Here is a 20,447-nt window from a genome sequence, read left to right as displayed (position 1 = left end):
AATGGTCAATTGCCAGACCCACTAGCCCACACTTCAAGCATATTTACCCAACTTTCTCAAAGCTATGGAGAACCCCTCACCATCCTCTGCACATGGCTCTGACAGCCAGCATCCATTCTGAATGAACCTATCTTCAGTTTCTAGAGCCTAGAAATGCTCTAGAGACCAGTTCCACTCTTATCTGCCCCACTGAAAAGCTCTTACTCTGCCTGAAGTAGGAGCTTTGCTCAAGCCTCTCCCTCATCTTCTCTTGGTTCTGCTGTCAAAAGAGATGTAGCTCTTGGACTACCCAACAATATGATACTTCTAATTTTTTACCAGTTTTGTTTCTTCTCCCAAGGCAGCCTCACTCTGACCAAGTCTAAAATCAACTGGCTGTAATTCACCAGGTCATTCCCCTGTCAGTATGCTCCATCTGCCAACTGCCTCACAGCACCTAAAAGAACTCCTGGCAGGTTATAAAGGTCACAAATTTAGTTTTTAATAATGTTGTTACTAATGGAGACAAAAGCACCTCAAAACATGGCACTACTAGAGCTTTTTATTCTCTTTGTAAAGCAACAGTATTTTCTTTGTTGATAGAGCTGAGCTAATAGCTCGCTACATTGGCTAGAGATAAGTTCCTTTAAGCTGGATAACCAAGTCAAAAACCACAAGAGAAAGGAAACTTATTCCAAGCAGCAGCTGCAAACTTTAAACACTGTGCCAGACATGTAACTTACACAGCACCCTGGCTGCACATGAAACTGGAAGCTGTCCCGTGCACAGATTCTGGCTCAGAAAGCAGCAACTCCAGTGGTGACAAAATCCACCTGGGACATGAGGGTGGCACTGCTGTGTCACACACCAGCTTGCTGTAACTCAGCAATGCTCTCGTTCCCATGGATGTCAGGAAGTTTCTGCCCTGTTTACCTGAAAACATATATTGTGAATAAGGAGACAAGCATATTCAAACAGGCCTACTGAATTTCCAGCTCCATCTGACCTACATAACTTAGTGCCACAGCTAACCCAAATACAGACACGTGGGCCTCCTGTGTGGCTGCTCTAATACCAGCTGCTGTCTTCTGATTCACAGGATTAAACAGCACAAGGCCAAGACCAGCTCTAAGGAGTCAGGAGAGCAAAGCTATTTTTATGACATGTTGTAAATGAAAAGGAATTCCTCTTAAAAAAAAAGTATTCTCATGGTTTTATCCACGTAACTGAGAGCAAAACGTGGTTCACAGTTGTAAGATAACAAAATGCCACCAAAAAAGAGATTGTCCTGTGAAGAAAATGGAACTCAGAACATGTCAGAGGAGCTGCAGAAAAACTGAAGATTTTTCTGATGAATGCTGTTTCAGAAGTTGAAGCATAAGAGATGGCTCACATATGGCATGTCAGTAGATGTGTCTTCTCTGTACAAACAGGGTGATGGATAGACTGTCCCACAGACTCCTTTGTTCAAAATGCAACCTGGATTTTGAGCCAAAATTTGAAGAAATATTCCTGTTCTGAGATGTCTTAGGAAACAAGCAAGTTTTTAGTGAAAGGAATGGATTTAGATAACTTAAGTTTGCTTTGTGGTTTTTTTGTCTGTGAATAATTATCCTTCAATGAAAAAATATCTAAAGTGGTAGAGTTTCAGAAAAATCCTGAGGAAGAATAGGCCCTAAATCATCATTATACACATTATCTAGGGTGTTTTATTCCATAAGGGACCACCTCCTTTACTTTGTTACTATTCTTATGACATAGTTTATTAAATGTCATACTCATATAACATTAAAAGGATACCAGGGCTGAAAGGGTCAGATCCATGTGTTAGTAATTGCTGAAGTAGGATTGTCTTGCAGTTTCAGCTCAGGATTGCTGTTGAGAACACTGACTTTTCAATCTTTCCACAAGATTTTTCTTATATCACCATGTATCTAAGGGTTTTACAAACCATGCTTTCACATTTAGAGCATCTCTGCAATACTTAATGTGTTTAACATCTCCTCAAGAGGAACCCTCAGTGTCTGTAACCAGGAGACCAATCTTCCTCCTCTCATTTCCTCTCTGCTATCCACGTGTTCTGCAGCTCCTACAACTGCTCATACAAGGCTGAATGCTTTACATTACAAAAATTAGTCCAAATCTCAGTCTTCCCTCTCCACTAGATAGACAGCTGTGCTCCAAGCAAGCCAGGATATAATTAAGCAATTAAGGATAACATCTGCACAGGAGAACTGAATTAACATTGAAAACGCAATGTTATTTTTTGCTTTTTTAAACTTCTGGCAGCTTGATTTCTGTAATCATACAGCACTTTAAAAAGTCTTAAAGTGCCAGTGTTTTAGGAATTTCCTGCCAGTTATAAACCCTTCCTTTCTCTGCTGTCCTCATCACTCCTGCTCTTGCCATGTCCCAGAGCAGGCCATTGCTCCTTCCCATTGCCTAGATGGCAGGGAGGAGGAAAAGGGGTTCCTGAGAGCCCAGGAGATGTTCCCTGCTCCCTGGTCTGCTGCCTTTGCCCCAGACTCTTTGTGGGGAAGTGACTGATTAGAAAATCTTACTTGGTTATTACATTCCTGCAGATATTTTATCCCAGCTAACTGTGGGAAGACACCTGACAGGCAGGACAGGGGACCCACAGCAGGACTGAGAGCATCTAACACCCCCATGGAACATCAGACTGAGCCCTGGGATTTCACAGAACAGCAGCAGCCACACCAGGCTGGAGAACTGGACAACCTCTGCAAAATAGGGTGGGAAGGTTTTTTTAAATATTTTTTTGATTTTTTAACATTTTTTTAAATTGTACATTTTCAGTAGCCTCATCTTGAGACAGCTGAGTAATTTCAGCCGAAATTTCCAGCTGTGCCAAACATGTGGCATGGAAAAGATCAGCTCAAAGATGCCAGTGTAAAAATGATAAAAATGATAAAGCATTTTCCCCATCACTTATAACGGAAAATATGAGGTGATCCCAACTATGATCCCAACTACAAGCCCAGCTACCTGCTCCACTTACAACCATATGCCTGCTCAGAAGAAAAAAATTGAAAAAAAATTTTAAAAAGCTGTCTTTGCAGGCTTGGGTGACAAAGCACAAGGGCATCCCAGGACATCCATCAGCAAGGTCTTTTTTGGGGAGCTGAACTGGTTCACGAGTTTGAATACAAACAGCAACTCATTAAACAACATATATTTAGACTAAATTCTTGGCACATTACAACAAAAAAAAAAAAAAGCTAAAGGATCACCACAGGAAGAATTATGGCCTAAAAGCCCTCATTGCTTTCTGAAGTTATCTCAAAGTGAGACTCCAGGGAAATTTTTACATTGTTTTTACAGCAAGAGTACACAGAAAATCTGTCTTCTCCTATTTTGGCATCTTTGCTGAAATGAGAAGCCAAATCATTTGTATACTCACTGAGTGTTCATATAGAACATATACAAATTATTCAGTGTCCTCTAAGAGGAGAAGGCAGAAAGGTCAAAATAACAAGAAACTGGGAAGATGCCAGGAAGCTCCTGCCCTACTTTGTTTTCTAGACTTGCATTAATAATTAGTGTTTTGCAGAAGAAGAGTTTTTAAGTAAGATTATTTAATATTCTTAAAAGATTAGAATTTAAATAAACCATAATCCAAACAGAACATTTACAGTTAAAGAGTTTTTTTCCAAATTGCAGAAGTGCTGATGGCTTGGGCCAGGATCTGTATTTTCTGACCCTGTCAGTTGTGGACAAAGTTCATATAATCAAAAATGGTCAGAATACAAGAGATGGTCAAGATGAGAGGAACTTCCAAGTAGACCTACCAAGCTCTTGTGCACCCAACAATTTGGCCATTTTCCTGCAATTTTATGCCTCTGACTAAATAAACAAATAAAAATTAAGACACTAACAGTTTTACAATCCTGTCTTAATTAAGAAGAGAAGAAACACCCTGAGACACATGGCATAAAATCACAACTGCAGGAATAGAAATACTACCAAAAAAAAAAGTCAGGTCTTTCCTGAATCCCTCTTGCTTACTGCCTTCACGTGGCTTGGTCTATTTTCACTTCTGCTGTCAGGACAAGTGTTGGCATTAAATAGCTGTGAGTGCTGAGGCAGGGGTGCTGCTCCGGCAGGAGGGGAAGGAGGTCAGGGATTCACACACAGGAGCATCCTGCTCTGCTGCAGAAAGAACTGCCATTCCCCTTGGGTAGAACCAGAAGCACCACACACAGCTGGAGCACAGGGGGAGAGATAAATTTAGGAAGATAAAAGCACACGGGGAGTTTAGCTACCTCTGTTTATTATAGCAGACTGAAGATAAAGGTCAACCCCCTGTCCTGGAGCCCTCGGTGCTTCGAGGCAGAGAAAATGTTACAAATTGCTCAGACAGCTCTAACTATGCAAGTAATCCATGGAGCCTGCCAAGGAACACATGTGTTTCAGGCATAAATCGTCCAATCTATTCCTTTCTGAATTAACATCTGTCATCATGACACCATTCAAAATGACTGAAGACTGGATCATATTAACAACCACACATCTTGGATAAATATTTACCGTTCAGACTTTCTCCCCCCTCCTCACTTTAAATAAAAAATGCAGATAGCAAAGTTCCTGGAGCTGTGAAAGGGGAGTCTCTTTTCGGCCACTGACAGAAAGCATGTGATTTTATTTACAAAATCAAATCAGTGTTTTCCCCCTCCTCTGTGAGCCTTCATACCCCACACTGGTGAACTTACAGCATCCTGTGGTGTTGCAAGGCTCTCCAAAGAGCTCTTCCGGGGGATTCTGTTATGCTGGAGACTGCTCACCTCAGAGACTCCACAAAGCCTTCTCCCTCTGGATGCAGAAACAGATCTGGCTAATTGTGCCCCAAGAAGAGAAAAATTTGCTGTGACCTTTGCAGACAACTGGATAAAGCAAATAACTTACTTCCATGACAAGCTGTCAGGTGTATTACTGGCTTGCTACCCTGCTCCCCTTAGTCAACAAATGGGTCATAGAAAGTGAGGACAGGGGGTCCCAGAGTCACAGAACAGGAGGGTGGGAAGGCAACACGAGTGCAGCCCTGTTCTTTGTACTCCCAGCACACAGAATTTTCCCAGATACTGGATTAAGTCTGCATTACAGCAAAAAGATGTCAGCAGTCAGTGCTCTCTTCTGCAAGTATGTCACCTGACAATAGTAGGGACAGATTTCTAGGAAATTACGTGTGTTAAGACTGATTTTATCTAGTTGAGCTTCTAGCCACCACATTCTGCTATTTCTTCTCAGCGCGGCTTGAGAGGCTGAGAGAAACCCTGCTGAAATCCTTGTGGATATTCTGCATAGCAGGGAGCAGTGCTCCTCCATCAGCAACTTCTCCTTCCAGTCCTTCACTCTCACACTGTTTGAGTGGAACTTGACCAAGATATCCAGCCTTGATTTCAAGAAATCAAGAGCAAATTCATCAAGCCTGTAGGGCAGCTGTAGCAAAAATACTCATACTGATATAAGTGCTGCCTTTTTTGGTCGTTTGCCTAGCTTCAGATACGCTTCTTCCTACAAAATTAAAAACTCTTGTGAGAAAAAATGTTCCCTCTAGGTAGAGAGAGAGACTACAAGTAAATCCCCCCAAAATCCCATGCATAAGCTAAATAAATTGAACTCCGTAACTAAATAAATTGAACTCAAATCTCTCAGCCTAAGGGAGGCTTTGCAGACTTCAAATGATTCCTGTAGTGAAGTGTTAACACAGAACATCTTCATTCTACCAGCACTTGCACGAATGGCCAATACCCCCTGGGTGACATCTCAGTTTCACTGCTGGCACTGTCCTGGCACTTCTCCCATGTGCTGGATTTGCTGCATGGAGGAACATCTGCTGCACATGTGGGCCAAGCAACACCCTCATGGGCTGCACTGGTGGTTGAACTACAGACACACACCCTGCTGCTGGAGAGGCCAGCTGGAGGTGAGGCCATGCAAGCATCCGAGAGCACTGGGGTGCAAAAGAGAGCACAACACAAATCCACAGGCAATCAGGCAGTTTTGTTAGCTCTGCTGTTAATGGAATTGTGTGTGTTTCATTAAGATCACCATCAGATTTGGAATTTCTTTCTTTACATTGGCTCAGCTGTCCCAATCAAGGCAGGCAAGCTGAGTCTACAGGCACTGTGACCTTGAAATGCACCTACTGGGATTTGCATAAACTGGTGTCTGAATATTGCCAGAGCCTGCCAAACAGAGCGAGTGCAGCATGAGCACCCTCCTGGTGCCTTTTCAAGACATCTGCACTTGCTCTTCAGCTGGCCCTCACACTGACTTTTCAAGATGTGGAAAAACTGCAACTCTAAATTGCCCATCTTTTTTGACTTTGGTTGAGAAGGAAGGAATGATCAAATATCTAATGAGAGAGCAGCAGCTGTCAGTTGTATGGCCACAGACATCAGAAGAGATTAGATGGTGACAATATTAGGAAGAAATTGTCTCAGGCTAAATCAGGATGTGTAGGCAATCCCAGAAAGGATGTCCTACTAGGGCAATGATACAGTCTTTTCAGGGCTAAATCTTGTTTGGGTCTCTTCATTTAAGAATGATGTACAGGAATAGAAACTAAAGAAATAAAAATCTGACTGGAGCTCTCTGGTTTTCACGTTACAGCTGGGATTACTGAGCCAGAAATGAAGATGATGCTGTCTTGGCAGATGTGGGATAAAGGTTCCTTAAGGACTGCTGATGCCTAGCATGGCTAAATGCTTCTCCTCCATTAATAAAAGTATAAGGCAAGGACGACTTGTGTTAGGTAACAGCAAGCAAAGCAAGGAACAACAAATAAAAAAAGACAAAACCCATGCGTAGTGTGGAAAAGACTAGAAGGGCAGACACACCAACAATTTGCATTTTAATTTTAAAGAAAAACTGTCTAAAAATTGAGTCATCAATGATGTCATTCCTACAAGTATAGACACTTTGCAAACTTTTGACACCTGGGTTTTTTTAATCCAGGAAATAGTGTGGTCATGGCTATTTTTTAATTTCTTCATCTGCCCCATGAGCTTAAGTGAATGGTTACAGACTGTAGATATTAATGGCTACCCAATCCAGTGGACAAGTTTCATTGTCCAGGACACATCCACCTGGCACCATTGAATGCCATGAAGGCACATTGCAAAGGCACCAGAGCAGCCCCTGCCACCAGCTGGTGCTTGGCAGGGCACTCACAGCCACACTGTGCATGCCTGGCTAGGAGCAGCTCTCAGCTATGCAGTGACCTGCCTAATCTCATCACACTGCTGCAGGCAGGTATGTATGAAGGGCAGGCTCCAGCCTGCACCTCCCATACCAACAACCTTCCCTTGGGAATCTGGCCAGGATGTCTCCCCCAAGGCCCACATTGCAAACTGGGCCCTCACCACAGTGCTACCTGAAAGCTTGTTAAAATCACAAAATACACAACTAAACTTTTCTCCTTTTCTTGGTCAACAGGGACAACGTTTTATATGGCACATCTCCATATTTTCCAGCCTCTCTTCTAACCATGACTAGAAGAAACTGGCTTACCTTCTCTCACAGGGCACCAGTGCTCATACTTCTCCTTAAATCTTCTGGAAATTGCTCTGATCTCCTAGGCCAGTCACAGAAAGGATTTTCTTTTTCATAAGCAAGTCCTCCATGGCTCTCTTGGGCCATTCCCACCAATGCCTCCAATGGTGAAACAGCTCCTGACCATGGCAGCACAACCCCCCAGGCAGTATGGACTAGCCTTCTACAGAGCCAGAGAGATCAAAACCTTAAAACCCAAACACTGATGTCAAAACAATCTTACCAGAAAGGACACAAGGCAATGCCCACCCTGGCACATCTCTAAGCAGAGGGGCTGAAGCTGTGTTTCAGCACAGGATGAGGCACCACAAACCTGTTACCAAGCTCTGCATTCACAATGCATTAAGAAAACTTGCAGTGGGTTTACAGGTCCACCAAACCAGAATGCTGTCCCAAGACTCATCCCACATGTCTTTCTCACAATCCATGAAAAGAACCACTGTACACAAGACATTTAAAGCAACAAGCCCCTTGGAGGAGAAAATGGAATGAAAATATTTGCAATTCAAAAGCAAACTCTGGAGTGAATCTGCCAGTAGCAGTGGCCACTCAATTTGTCACCAAAGGCAATGGACAGCATTGGAAAAAGCAGATTCTCCTTCCCTAATGCAGACCCAGAGAAACCACCTGCTCAAGTGCTGGGCTCAAGTTCCAAACAAGCTAAAAATACAGGCATGTGAATGAAGCTTTCCTTGGGATGGGAGAGCAACTACAGATTCAGAGCCTCACTGCTTTCCTGAAGATGACAGGAGGAGCATGATGGCTCCTCAGGTTTGTTTCAGGATGTATACCAGCCCACAGGTAAGGCTGTTTCATAATCTCAGGAATCCACAGTGAACTGCAGGGCTGTGACATTAACAGGCTGCCCCAGCAAACATGCAGCATAACAAGGCCATTAACTGATGGAGGAAGAGGAGCTCTAAACAAAAGCTCAGCAGACAGCACAAGTGCTGGCAGCAGTCTGGCCTTGGCTGCAGCACAGCAACACTCACTGATTGTGCAGGAAGATATCATAGCACACATTCTACCACAACTAGGAGTGTGCTCTTGGGTTAATACAATAATGTAGTTCCCCAATAAAAAATTAAATAAAACCATCCACAAGGTCTCTGAAGCAGCAGCCACATGCTGTGACACAGGAGCAGGGGTCATTGTCATGCCCACTGCTGGAGGATGGTGGCTGCTGGGCACCACTGCTGTGTGCCAGTGGTCAGAGACATGTCCCTGCAAGGGACAGACAGCCCAGCCTGGCCTCACTCACAGGCAGGTGCTCACTTGCTCCTGTGACTTTCACTATCAAAGAGAACTTCTGGGTGGCACAGGCACTTTCTGCACAAGTGACTCCTCCTGGCAAAGGCTGCAGAGATTCCCACTGGAATCATCCACAGGCTCATTAACACATGAGCATTAAGCTCGTGAGCTGCCAATTTCGAGAGGCACCTTTGCCCTCACTTGGCAGCTTCATTGCCATGTGCCAGATGTTCAGGGATGTGAGCAAGCCAGAGAGCTCCCTCTAATTGACTAATGACAGCCAAGAAACCACCCTGGAACTGGCCTCAGCACCAGGCTGAGATGGCTGCTTTGCATATCTGGAGCTTGTAAAGTCCTGTTTGTTTCAGGAAGCATCTACTCTCCATGCAGCAGAGAAACTTTCAGCTTTTGACCATTATTTTAAAAAGCAACATATGACCAAGCCTCTATCCCTCTGCAATTCCTCTAGTACTTTGTGTATTCAGAAAGAGTTTCTGTCACTGAAAGGCCCAGGCAGATGCAGGAGTACAAGCACTGGGAAGCATTGGAGTGGGTTACAATCTATGTAGATTATGTCTCTTGGCAAAAATAACAGTCCAGGAGAAAGTTTAACTGTTCTGAGTGACTGTCCATGAGTAATCCCCCTCTGGTGATGCAGTGGCAGCAGTTGTTTCATCAGCAAAGGGGTGCCTGGAAGTGTCACAGGCTCTTACAGCAGAGATTCCAAGTCAGCACAGCCAGACCAGCCACCACAGAGGCACGAACAGCTTACATCTGTGACCCTTCTGCAACAGCCATGAGTTCATGGAACTGCAGGCTCTGGGACTCCAGCCCACATCCTTTCCACTTGGACACTGATTAGGTCAGCATGGTGCAATACTCCCCTCTGCTAACCATGCCACCTTTCTCCATCCCATACTACTTCTAGCTGCAACCAGTGCTATGATTTTCTCTTTTAGTTATTCCAATGCTTGTCAAATGACTGAAATCAGGTTACCAGTGTTTTAGTCACTTGGATTCACTCACCCTTCCCCCTTTTAAAGGCAGGTCTACCTTCTCTGGTGATACATTATGCTCTATCTTCCTACAAGACTTCAATCTGGAGTGCCAGTGTAGCCAGAACTCTGTGATGGAGACTATGTTTGTTTTGCTGTTGACAGTAAACATTAAGCCAAACCTGTCCTTTCTACATTAATGTTTTCTCTCAAGCTAATGCTTTCTCTCAAGTTTTTACTTGCTTCCAGATTTTTCTGGTTTAGTGTGAAATAAAAAGTAGTTGAGCTTTTACATTTCCTTATGTCCAAATTCCACTGCTCCTCCTTCTGGATACAGTGTCTCCAGGGCACTAAGGCACCAAACAAATATCAGGGAGGCTGTTGCACCGGACTGTATGTAACACATAAAATCCCCTGCCTCACTATTCTGCTAATGCTTCTGCATCACATTAATTCTTTTTCCTTAAAACATCTCCTGAAAATCCTCCTCTCTACACAGCACTTACCCCTTTCTCAGTATGCAAGTGCTGCCAAAAGACCAACACAACACAGAGCAAATCCCTCTCAGCTGCAGGGAGAATAAGCTGATCTGACCACTGACCCAGCAATAAATAGCCACTCGCCTTTCATTTACTCTTTCTCCACTCAGCTCCCTTTGATTTCACTTACTCAAGAGAGGACTAAGCAAGGATCCCAGTACCTGGTCAAGCAAGTCCAAGCTGCTCCAGGTGCCTGAAGGAATTCAGAAGGTCTCATTACCCATCTGTGACTGTACCACGGACAGATGCAATTGCCACCAACAGTCACAGACAAAGGAAACATCAGAGGACAGAGATCAGCCCATTTTTTTGAGGAATGCATCAACTTCCACAGCAGTTCTGTTCTTTAGCAGAATGCTTCCATTTTCCTTTTCTCCATCCTGAGGCCAGAGTCCTGACTGTAACCACTGGTTTGCAGTGTGTCTGCACGAAGTCTTGCAGATGCACATGTCAGATAAGGAATATGCAGTAGTGGCATACAGAGCTCTCAGGTCATGCAAGTACCTCTACATAAATCCAGGAAAGGAAGAAACTCCCCTTTCTCTGGAAAATCAGCTGAGAGAGAAACAAACTCTTGACACACAAGAGAGCATTTGTCATTTTGAGCCTACCACACACTGATGAAAATACCAACACTCACTACCAGAACAAACAGACGCCTACGTGCTATTCCCATAGCACTGCTCATCCTCCATTGGGTCATTCCTCTCTAAGAGACAGCACTTTCTGCATTGGTTTCCTCCTGAAAATGCAGCTGTGTGAGCCACCTGCCTGCAGCTAAAGCCAGTGACAGCAAGATCTCAGCCTCAAGTAGAGAGAAATCAGATGAGAGCACCAGAGAGCACAAGACAGATGTTTTCCAGCCACCTGGGCTGCATCCTAAAGTACTCGATGAACTGGCTCAGCAGTCTCAAGAACTAGCATTGATTCCCTTTGGGGTATCAAAACCCAAAAAAAGGTAAGGGATTGAAAAATGGACAGAAGTAGTGCCTAGACTTAATAAGGCAAAAAAGGGAAGAGAGTTGAATTATGATTTCAATTCCCAGAATAGCAGGATTAATTATTTGTAAGCACCTGAAAAAAAAAAACCAAAAACAAAACAACAAAACAGACTGAGTAGCAGCCCAGGTGGATTTGTCAAGAGAGAATTATTTTTTAAAAAATTCTTTATACAGACAAAAAAATTATCTCAGGGGAGAAGTAAGACACAAACTGGAATTCAGTAAAACTTCTGACAGATCACTTTCACAAACATGCCAAAAGCATTATTGATGATACAAGCGTGATACAAGTTCAGAAGTGGCCAAAAAACTAACCAGGAGGCTCAGTGGGCTCTCTCTAGGAATGGAAGGATGTTAATACTTTGGGGTCTGCCTAGGAACCAACATTGTTTAGTGTTTTCATTATCAACCTGGATGATGAAGTGAAAAGTATGTTTATTAAATTGCAGAGGACATGAATCTGGAAAGAATGGCACGTATGCTGGGAAGTCTGCCAAAGGAACTTGGCAAACTGGAGGAGTGTTCTGGAAGGAAGGATCAGGAGGGACAAGTGCACAGTGCTGCTCTTTGGCATGAGGAGCCAACGGCACCAGCACAGGGTGTGGAGTGGGGGAAGTGGCTGCTCTCCAATTCTTCCTGAGACCTGGGGTCTGCAGGAACCCAACATTCACCTTCAGTTCCATGCCATTGTGGAAAAGGCCACAGAAGCAGTGGATGCATAAAGAATGAGAACTGTGAGGTTAATGAATTACCTGTTTGCTCCTCCTTTTTGCTGTAGTCTGTACATTTTTGGGCACTGCTCTTTAAGAAAAAGATGAATTAACTACAAACATTCAAAAGAGCAACAGGAATTAAGAGATCTGGAAAACATCACCCAAAAAAACTGAAAAAACCTCAGGGTGTTTATTCTGAAGAACTGAAGGGTAAGGAGCCAATCAGAAGAACGCTGAATTAATGCACAAAGCTGAAGCTCTTTCTGCTCTCTGCCAATAATGGCACTGATGCACACAGCTAAGAGAACTGCAATCAGTCTCCCCAGCCTAGCAGGTTTTAACAGACTATTTTCTGCACCCTTCCAAGAACAGGGGATACCACACAAGAATCTACTGATGATGACTTGACTGCAAGCATCAGGCAAAAATTAAATTTGTTTTGAAGCAAACCAACCCATCCTTTGAGCTTCAAGCCAAACACTAGGAGTCCCTGCAACTGCATTTGGGTTGCAGGGCACTGACACTACTGCCAGGGCTTTCCCTTTCCCTGAATGAGGAACAAGAGGCTGACATAAAGCAAAGAAAATTACTTTTGACTCAATTATTCATGTTACGAAAGCCCACTTGTGCTTGCCCAGAGGTTGACAGGTAACTTCATCTGTCTGGTAGCAAGAAAATAATTGCAAGTTGGTGCCAGTGTTAGACAAGAGCAAAGTATGAGCCCTTAAGGCCCTCTGTGTAACAACTGTATACAATGATATTCCCAGACTGTTTAGTTATGTATGTGGTGAGCTGCCAACCTCCTCTCTCTGTCTCTAAACACATAATATAATATGTCATGCCCTGAATGCTGATCCAGTTGTCTTCTTATTTGCTGAAAAGTCATTAAGCAACATTTGAAAACAGATACATATATGTATATATAAAAGATTTGTAAAACAAGAACTATACACATTATTTATTTGGAATTTCCTGACAGACAAATTATCCACTGAATGAGAAGTCATTGATCATAACCTGATTCTGTTCTGGGTAGGTGAATTAAAGAGAGCAACCCTGACTATTAACAGGTCCATGGTGCCTCAGAAGGGCACTCATGCAAATAAGGGGGTAAAATTTTTACATGGGGAAGGCAGTGTATCCACCATTTCAGTGTTTTAAAATGAGACTTGATACTGCTCTGGATGATACTTTGACCAAACACAAATCATGAATCTCAGTAACTGAACAAAATATAATGGCTTGTGCAATTCAGAAAGTCACATTTAGTCTGATTGTAGCCTTTTCAACAAGTTGGGCTGCTGCTGTCTCCTCCTCCCCTCCTGTGATATCACATCCTTGTTCCCAAACTCCCATTTCTTCCCTTTCCCATTGCTCTCTTCCTTCCTCTGCTCTTAAATCCTAAGAGTCCATAAAATTCACGCAAAAGCTGGTCCTTTTAAATACTCTTTAAGGTAACTAAAAATTAATTTAATTGTTCACAGTACACACTAACAATCTTGAATACAAGCCTCATCTGTGATGCAACAGAGTACAGAGATGTGTTTGTAAATCAAACTTAATTAAAGCTAAAGTCCTTGTAGGTAAAGAAAGTCTTCATTTAAATGCAGCAGGACACAGAATGGAACTCTCCTTAGACCAAAATGTGGCAGATATGATGGTGACACAATGTCTCCCCATCATTATTAATTAGGTGACCTTCACAGTGTCAGCTGACAGCGCTCTTACCACTTTCTCCTTGTAAACAATGTATTTCAGCCACTTGAAATCCTGCCATTTGAATCCTGCCAGGACAAACAGGGAATCCTTCTCATACTGCTCCATTTTCTGGATTGCACCTTCGGGATATGTGATCCGGAGTGTTGTCTTGCCACCCACATCCTTTTCAAAGCCCTTCACTGGAGCCGAGTTCAGCCTGCAGGGCAACCAGAGAGGAGACACAGTCACAGATTCCCACTCAGACTCCCACTTGCACTCCTGCGTGTTGGTGACACAGCAATCACTGCTGGGCAGGAGCTCCCTGTAGCAGCTGCTACAGCAGCAAATCTTAATTCTTGCAGTTCTTCATCACAAACACTTAGGGAGGTTTGTACCAAGCGACGACAGCTTAATTAGAAGTTACACAAATTCTATCATTGAATATAATGCAAACCATTGCTGCATATCAACTCCTGTGATCTAAATAGGGTTGGAGGCTTTGGAAAAGGAAAGTGAAGAATATTGTTGTTGCACATTTAGAGTAACAAACTAAGCATTAATATTTTAATGGCCCATTGCTCCTTTGATGTGTTAGTTGGGTTCTGCAAGGCTGTGTTGAAAGAGATGATGAAGCTCCTCATCAGTTTAAACAAACTGAAACTGGTCTCATTTTCCAACCCCAGCCCAGAGCTTACACCACTCACCTGCAGGGAGGCTGCACAGGGAAATAAGCCACTAATAATTCTCAAAAAAAAATCCCATAGGATCAATCTGCACCTCTTTAATTCCCCAAACTGGTCCATCAGGAAGGTGAGCTGCCTTGCAATGCCAGCACAAAGGAAGAGGCTGGGCTGGGACAAGGCTCAGCACCACTGCAGTCTCACGGGCTCCAAGGAGTTTCTGCATCCCACTCTGAAAACACTCAAGCAGTCACACAGCTTTGCTCTTGGGGACACTGATTTCTAAGGAGATGCTACGTATTTAGCTGTGCTTTTCTTAAAACATTTCTCAGGAACAAAGTTTTTTTGCTTGAAAAAGCAAACTGCTTTGACATGAACAGCCATGATGACTTTCATGACATTAAAGTTTTCAGAATTTCTATTCAAAACTAAAAACCCAAAGCTGAGGAAATTTCATGTAACTTGGAATACAAATCTTGCTGACATCAAACAGCAGCTTCTGATGGCACAGGATTGCCTGCTTGAATTATTGCAGCATTCCTGAACTTGGTGTTGTTCAATATACTGCAAATTTTGCCATGTAGGAATGTTGGATTTGTCTTTTTTAACCTGGGTAAGCATTTTACATTGAAAAACTTTTAGTAGAATAAAAATCTCTATACAATCTGAAAATCATATGCAAAATCGAGAGAAATACATTCTTAAGCATTTTAAGCAAAAATACTTATTTTATCATCAGGAATAAAATATTAAAGGCAAAACAATTTAAGAATCAGCACCACCACAATGAATACAGCAGATGAAGTATTTTCCCATGGTTTATAAACTCTTTGTTGCCTGACTTTGAGGAACTAGACCTGAGTACAATGCTCCCAGCCAGCCTGATCCCTTGCTCTTTCCTCTGTTGCTGATGGCACATCCATACACCACTCACTTCTTCTGTGGAGAGTATTTAAACTTTAAGGTGTTGTGTCTCTTTGGGGCAGATGACCTTATACAGAGCAAAAGCATGCAGCTCTAAAGGTAACAGAGTACTACCAATATTCTGCAAAGAAAGCAAGTTTTACATATTTTCATCTGTTTTCTTTAGGGTGAGGAGGTGTCTGCAGTTGTTTCAAATGTCACTGTGCCACTCTTTGGCGGGGTTTTTCCCATACCCAGCTGCTGGGTTCGCTGTTTTGCTGCTTACTTTGCTAATACTCTCAAAACTTGGGAGCCCTACTTAGTATCTAGACAGGAAATAACCCAAACCATTTCCCCCAAGGGAAATGAACTCAGGTGTCCAGCAAAGGGCCAGAGTGTGAGCTGCTGATGGAGCCACAGTGACAGAGCCAGCACCACCAAGGCCCAGGGCAGTGAGGGCAATGGAGCAGGGAGAGTTCAGGCAGCTACAGCACCCAAAGGTGCAGACTCCACAGCCCAAACCCCCTCCCAGGCAGGATGCACTGTGCTTATAAACACAGCTGAATCTTGGAAAACCTCAGGTAGGATCTCAGGCCTCCTTGTACTGCCCATGGACAGGCAGTATTCTCCACAAGAAGTTCCAGAGGGTTTTTCTGTCTATGTTCACTGATTACATATGGAGACATAACTCCTAACCCTGCCACTATGAAGATCCTTTCAGACACCACTCAACTATCACCATCAGGTGAATCCCTATCTGGTTCTAATCAGGAATTTCTGATACACACTTATTTTTGCCCAGTCTGCAATCTATTATAAGGAGGCATTTCAGAGCACTGATGACTGACTGCTGCAATAAGTCCTGCCAGGTAAATGGTGTGACAGCTGGGAATAACATCTGCACTGAAATCTGATAATGTCTAGCTAAAGAAAAACAGTAACTCACTCCAAGCTCTTTTAGAACTGACAAAGCTGAATTGGACTATTTTCACTGCAAAGAACAAAATTTTTTGCTGCAATTAGCAATCCTCACATGGTAACACAGGAGGCATCAAATAACTCCACATACTGCTGGATCACTCCTTTGTCCACAAATGTACCACATTTTTTCATTTAAAATTCACTCCCTAGGTCCCAAATATCGTCCTTCAAAGAAGTTCTTCAGTGTATGAAAAAGGATGTTATAATACATGGGACTTCCCCAGCTTCCACAGGAATAAAGCAAGCAGTTGAATACATATCCAAGCACCTGGCTTCATTTAACCTTTACAGTTGACTTCTCTCTCCTTTATCCATCCCACCAACAGCACAGGTGCTTAGCTGCCCTCTTATCCTCCCAGCTTGCAAACTGACATAGATTTACTGATGTGGAGAGGAAAAGTTGAAGTTTTCATTTCAAAATTAAATAGTGGCCTTTCTGATGTAAATCTTAGTGGGTGGCTTAGGCCAGATGGATTGAAACTGTTCTTTTGCTGCTTTTTTAATAACCTGAGCCCAAGGAAAGGCTAAAATCTGCATTTTAATTCAGCTGAAATAACTACAAGTCACTCGACTATGATGAGGAATAAGAGCTCTTTGTTATCAACTGATAGTGGGATGAGCTAGGAGAAGGGCTGTAAAAATTTTGTCCTGATCTGAACGGCCATCCCTGTGTCCAGCACACTCATGGAGAAGCAGGGAACCATTCACAGGAACCAAAGACTGAAAGGGATCTTCTTGGTCTATTTGTCCAGAGTTAGAGGATATTTATTTCTCTTTGTCTGTCCTATTCTTTCCTTACACATGGGAGAGAATAGAGACTGTGATAAATAATACCTGCCTTAAATTCCTTTATTAATCCCTTTCTTTTTTCTACCTTTAGCAAAGAACTTGCTATTTGCCACCATGTCTTAAAGCTGATTAAAATTGAGAGATATTATATCAGATATATTTCTTTTAATACAAAATCAGTTATTGTACTAAGAAAAAAATACCAACTTATACTATGTTAAACCAGTTTTATAAACTTACATTGCAGTTTATCCCACTTTCATAATTTACCATAATAATATTTTGTTACTCAAAACCTGATAGAAAAGTGCATTTTTTTTTCAGGTCAGACTAATGGGTCTGTAGCTCCCTAGAGCACATCCTCCCTCCCTCCTACACGCACTCTCTCACTCTCCATTAGTACAGGTATTATGTTTGTTAATCTCCAGTCACCCAGAACGCCTCCCTGACTTGACAGATTTATTACTGAGAGTTATGACTAGACCTGTGATTTCACATATCAGCACGTTTTTCAGGCATTCTGAGATGGCCATGATCCAGGTCCTCCGCAAAAGCAAGAAGCTCTGACTCTGACTGTAGTCCTTGGCACTCCCACCACTCTGCTTCTGCAGCCTTATTCAACATTGTCATCTCCAGAGACCCAGAGCCAAAGTATTGCCAGTTTCTAGGGCACACTTACAGGTGTTTAATCACTGCTGGGTCCTCTCTCTTAGAGGCTTCCTGCTTCCTAACACCCTATGCTGCACCACTCTTAGTCCTGCCCATCCTAACTGTGAGGTGCAGTTCCTGGGGAATGCTACACATGTACAACCACTAATACTGTCCTGAGCTACCACAGGAATATATCTGGGAGCAGATCCAGCAGTGTGAGTTACTGCTTGACCACCTAAGGGCATCACAAAAGCAGATTTTAGAAAGGAGCTATGAAGGGAAGGTTCAAGTGATATCATACAAGAGACCACATTCCCAAGAAGCTGTGGAAAACAGAAAGCTTGAGGAATGCCTTTACCCTTTGATGTGATCATCATTTATAACAAACCTTTTTAAACTCATGTCTATTTTTACTCTCCCTGTAAGTTAATGCTTCCATACAAAGGGATACTGTCACTAGTATAGGTTAAAGTTTGCCTGCATAGCAAGTGAACTGATACAGAAACTGAATATGGGAAAGAACTGTAATGCCAAAGACTCACCTGACAACAACATCATAGTCATCAATTTTTAACCCCAATGACTTATTTGCAAGTACTCCACCATTTCCTACAATAATACATCGCCGGCAGCTGAGGCTGTGGAAGAAACAGAGAAGTGATTTTTGTAGCAGAACTTCAAACACACAGAGAGCACATATTTAGTTTGCATGCATCTGAGAACTACAGGAAACCTCTGTAAATATGAAGAATTAAGAGGGGGACAGAGATACACTTGATCCTCAGCTCACCTCATCATGCCCAGGCATTACATGTGATAAATTGCTTTCAACACCTCACACCACGTGTGGCCTAATGAAATGAGCTGTCAGGACAAGCAGCTCCTCTCCCCCCACACCCCTGGTATGATGGGCTTGAATCAAACCCATCTGTTTACTTGAACCATCTCATTATTCATTCAGCACTGAAACAACAATAAACCAAAGGCTTAGTGAGGAAGTCTTCTCTCCAAGTGATTTTATGAGTGCAGGCAGATCTTGCTGGGTGTCTGGGGTGTGCTCACCTTGCTGAGAGCAAAATTGCTGCTGTTATGGTGAGACTTCAAGAGACAGAAAAACATTCAATTGAGAGAAAAAAAGACACCGTCCCCCCCCCCCCCCCATGCCTGTCCAGTAGGAAATATATATGGAGACCCAATAGGTGAGGAAAGGGAAGGAAAATAACCTTAATTAACAAAGAAACAGGAAAGAGAAGGAAGAGAACAGTTTCTCGTGGAACCCTGAGTCACGAGAACTCTGCAGCAGATGTTAAAAAGCGATTTTATTTTGAAGACAGAGAAAGGACTTCTTTCCAGCCATCTAATCCCAAATGCAGCTGGCTCTTCTGGCAGTGTGCCTCCAGCTCTGGTAGTTCACTGAAGGAATACGTGTCTGCAGAGCCTTTTTCGGAAAGGGTCCAAGGCAATCCGTTGTTTGGAGCAGATTCCTGAACTAGGCAGCCTTCCTAGTCCCAGGCACCGTCAACTGGTTGCTTCTGGGCTGTCCCCTCTGTGTTAAGTCTCAAGAGCCAGCATGAGGAAAGCTGTGTTTATGTGGGGTCCCTTTTTGCAGAGCAGGGCTGGAGGGCACTGAAAAGACTCAGCTAAACCACTGAAGGTCACTCTGCTGACAGAGACATTAGCTGGAGACACGTGCAGAATTAACAGCACCAAGAAATGCTAAGGAACAGCTTCCCCTGCCCAGATAAAGTTCCACTGCAGATCCAAGCCTTTCCAAAAGAAAAAACTTCCTCATGCAGATGGACATATTAGCCCAGTATTCCCAAAGGCTAAAGAAATGTGTGTGTTTATGATAATCAAACCACAATAGAGAAAAAATTTTATAGATGATGGCATAGCAAAAAAAACCCAAGCAAACCAGTTCTGGCAACGAGGAGAAATCAGACATAAGATCTGGTTCAAGCAGTATATTGTGACAAAGAGGGAAGGGAGAGTCAGCCCCAAGTACACCAAAATGAGTGACAAAGATGGTAGCAGCTTTGTCAAAACCTTTAAGGAAAAGGTGTTGTAGGAGGGAGAAAGAGACATAGTTCAATTCTGGCCAAGTGATATTTCAGAAGGAAATACACTCTTCTGATGATTATGACAGGAAAGTTTAACCTCCTAAAAAACAGACTGCTGGGTGAAATACTGTACCTTCTCTACTCAGCTATGACTCCTTTTGAATTTTCTGTTTTGAAGAAGAATACAGTGCTGAAATCCAAAGGCTGCAAGCTCCAGGCACTCCACTCTATCCTCTTCCTACTTACTGTTAGGATGTTCCTACCAATTCTGAATACAGATCTGCTTGTTTCAACCTCAAACCACTTAATCGCTTTCTTCGCTTTCCTGCTAAATTAAAGCACCATCTACTGTCAGCAGTCCCTTCCACATCTGCATGAGATCCACTGGCTCAGAAAGCACTGTGTACAAACATCTGCCTCTCACAGGGCAGACTGGTGAGCATAAGCTGCTGCACATGAGACAGAAGAACCAGTTCCACAAGCCAAAGCTGTTCCAGCAGCTTCATGGCCCTGCTCCCACACAGGACTCATCAATTGATCTAACCCCACTCCTAATCTTCTGTTCACCAAACAAACTGGAGTGAGCTCATGACATCTTGCACGGTATGGCAGCTCTTCTAGGTCTTGACTCA

The 20,447-nt window shown here is 43.1% G+C and overlaps 1 protein-coding gene across 8 annotated transcripts in view; it reads right to left on the bottom strand.

Annotated features, from left to right (window-relative positions):
* The window catches only part of ST3GAL3 (ST3 beta-galactoside alpha-2,3-sialyltransferase 3), a 173,406-nt gene that overhangs the window by 28,956 nt on the left and 124,003 nt on the right, over nt 1-20,447 (bottom strand). For all 8 annotated transcript variants that reach the window (XM_059478026.1, XM_059478028.1, XM_059478030.1 and 5 more), the window contains 2 exons: nt 18,298-18,393; nt 13,782-13,968 (listed from right to left, as the gene is read on the bottom strand). In XM_059478026.1, the coding sequence (XP_059334009.1) occupies nt 13,782-13,968; nt 18,298-18,393 (283 nt within the window). The remainder of the gene's footprint in view (nt 1-13,781; nt 13,969-18,297; nt 18,394-20,447) is intronic.

Source organism: Ammospiza nelsoni, chromosome 9 (genome assembly GCF_027579445.1).
Source record: "Ammospiza nelsoni isolate bAmmNel1 chromosome 9, bAmmNel1.pri, whole genome shotgun sequence".
In the NCBI taxonomy this organism is placed as follows: Eukaryota; Metazoa; Chordata; class Aves; order Passeriformes; family Passerellidae; genus Ammospiza; species Ammospiza nelsoni.
The sequence above is the reverse complement of the archived record's forward strand: the minus strand, read 5'-3'. Positions and strand labels throughout refer to the sequence as shown.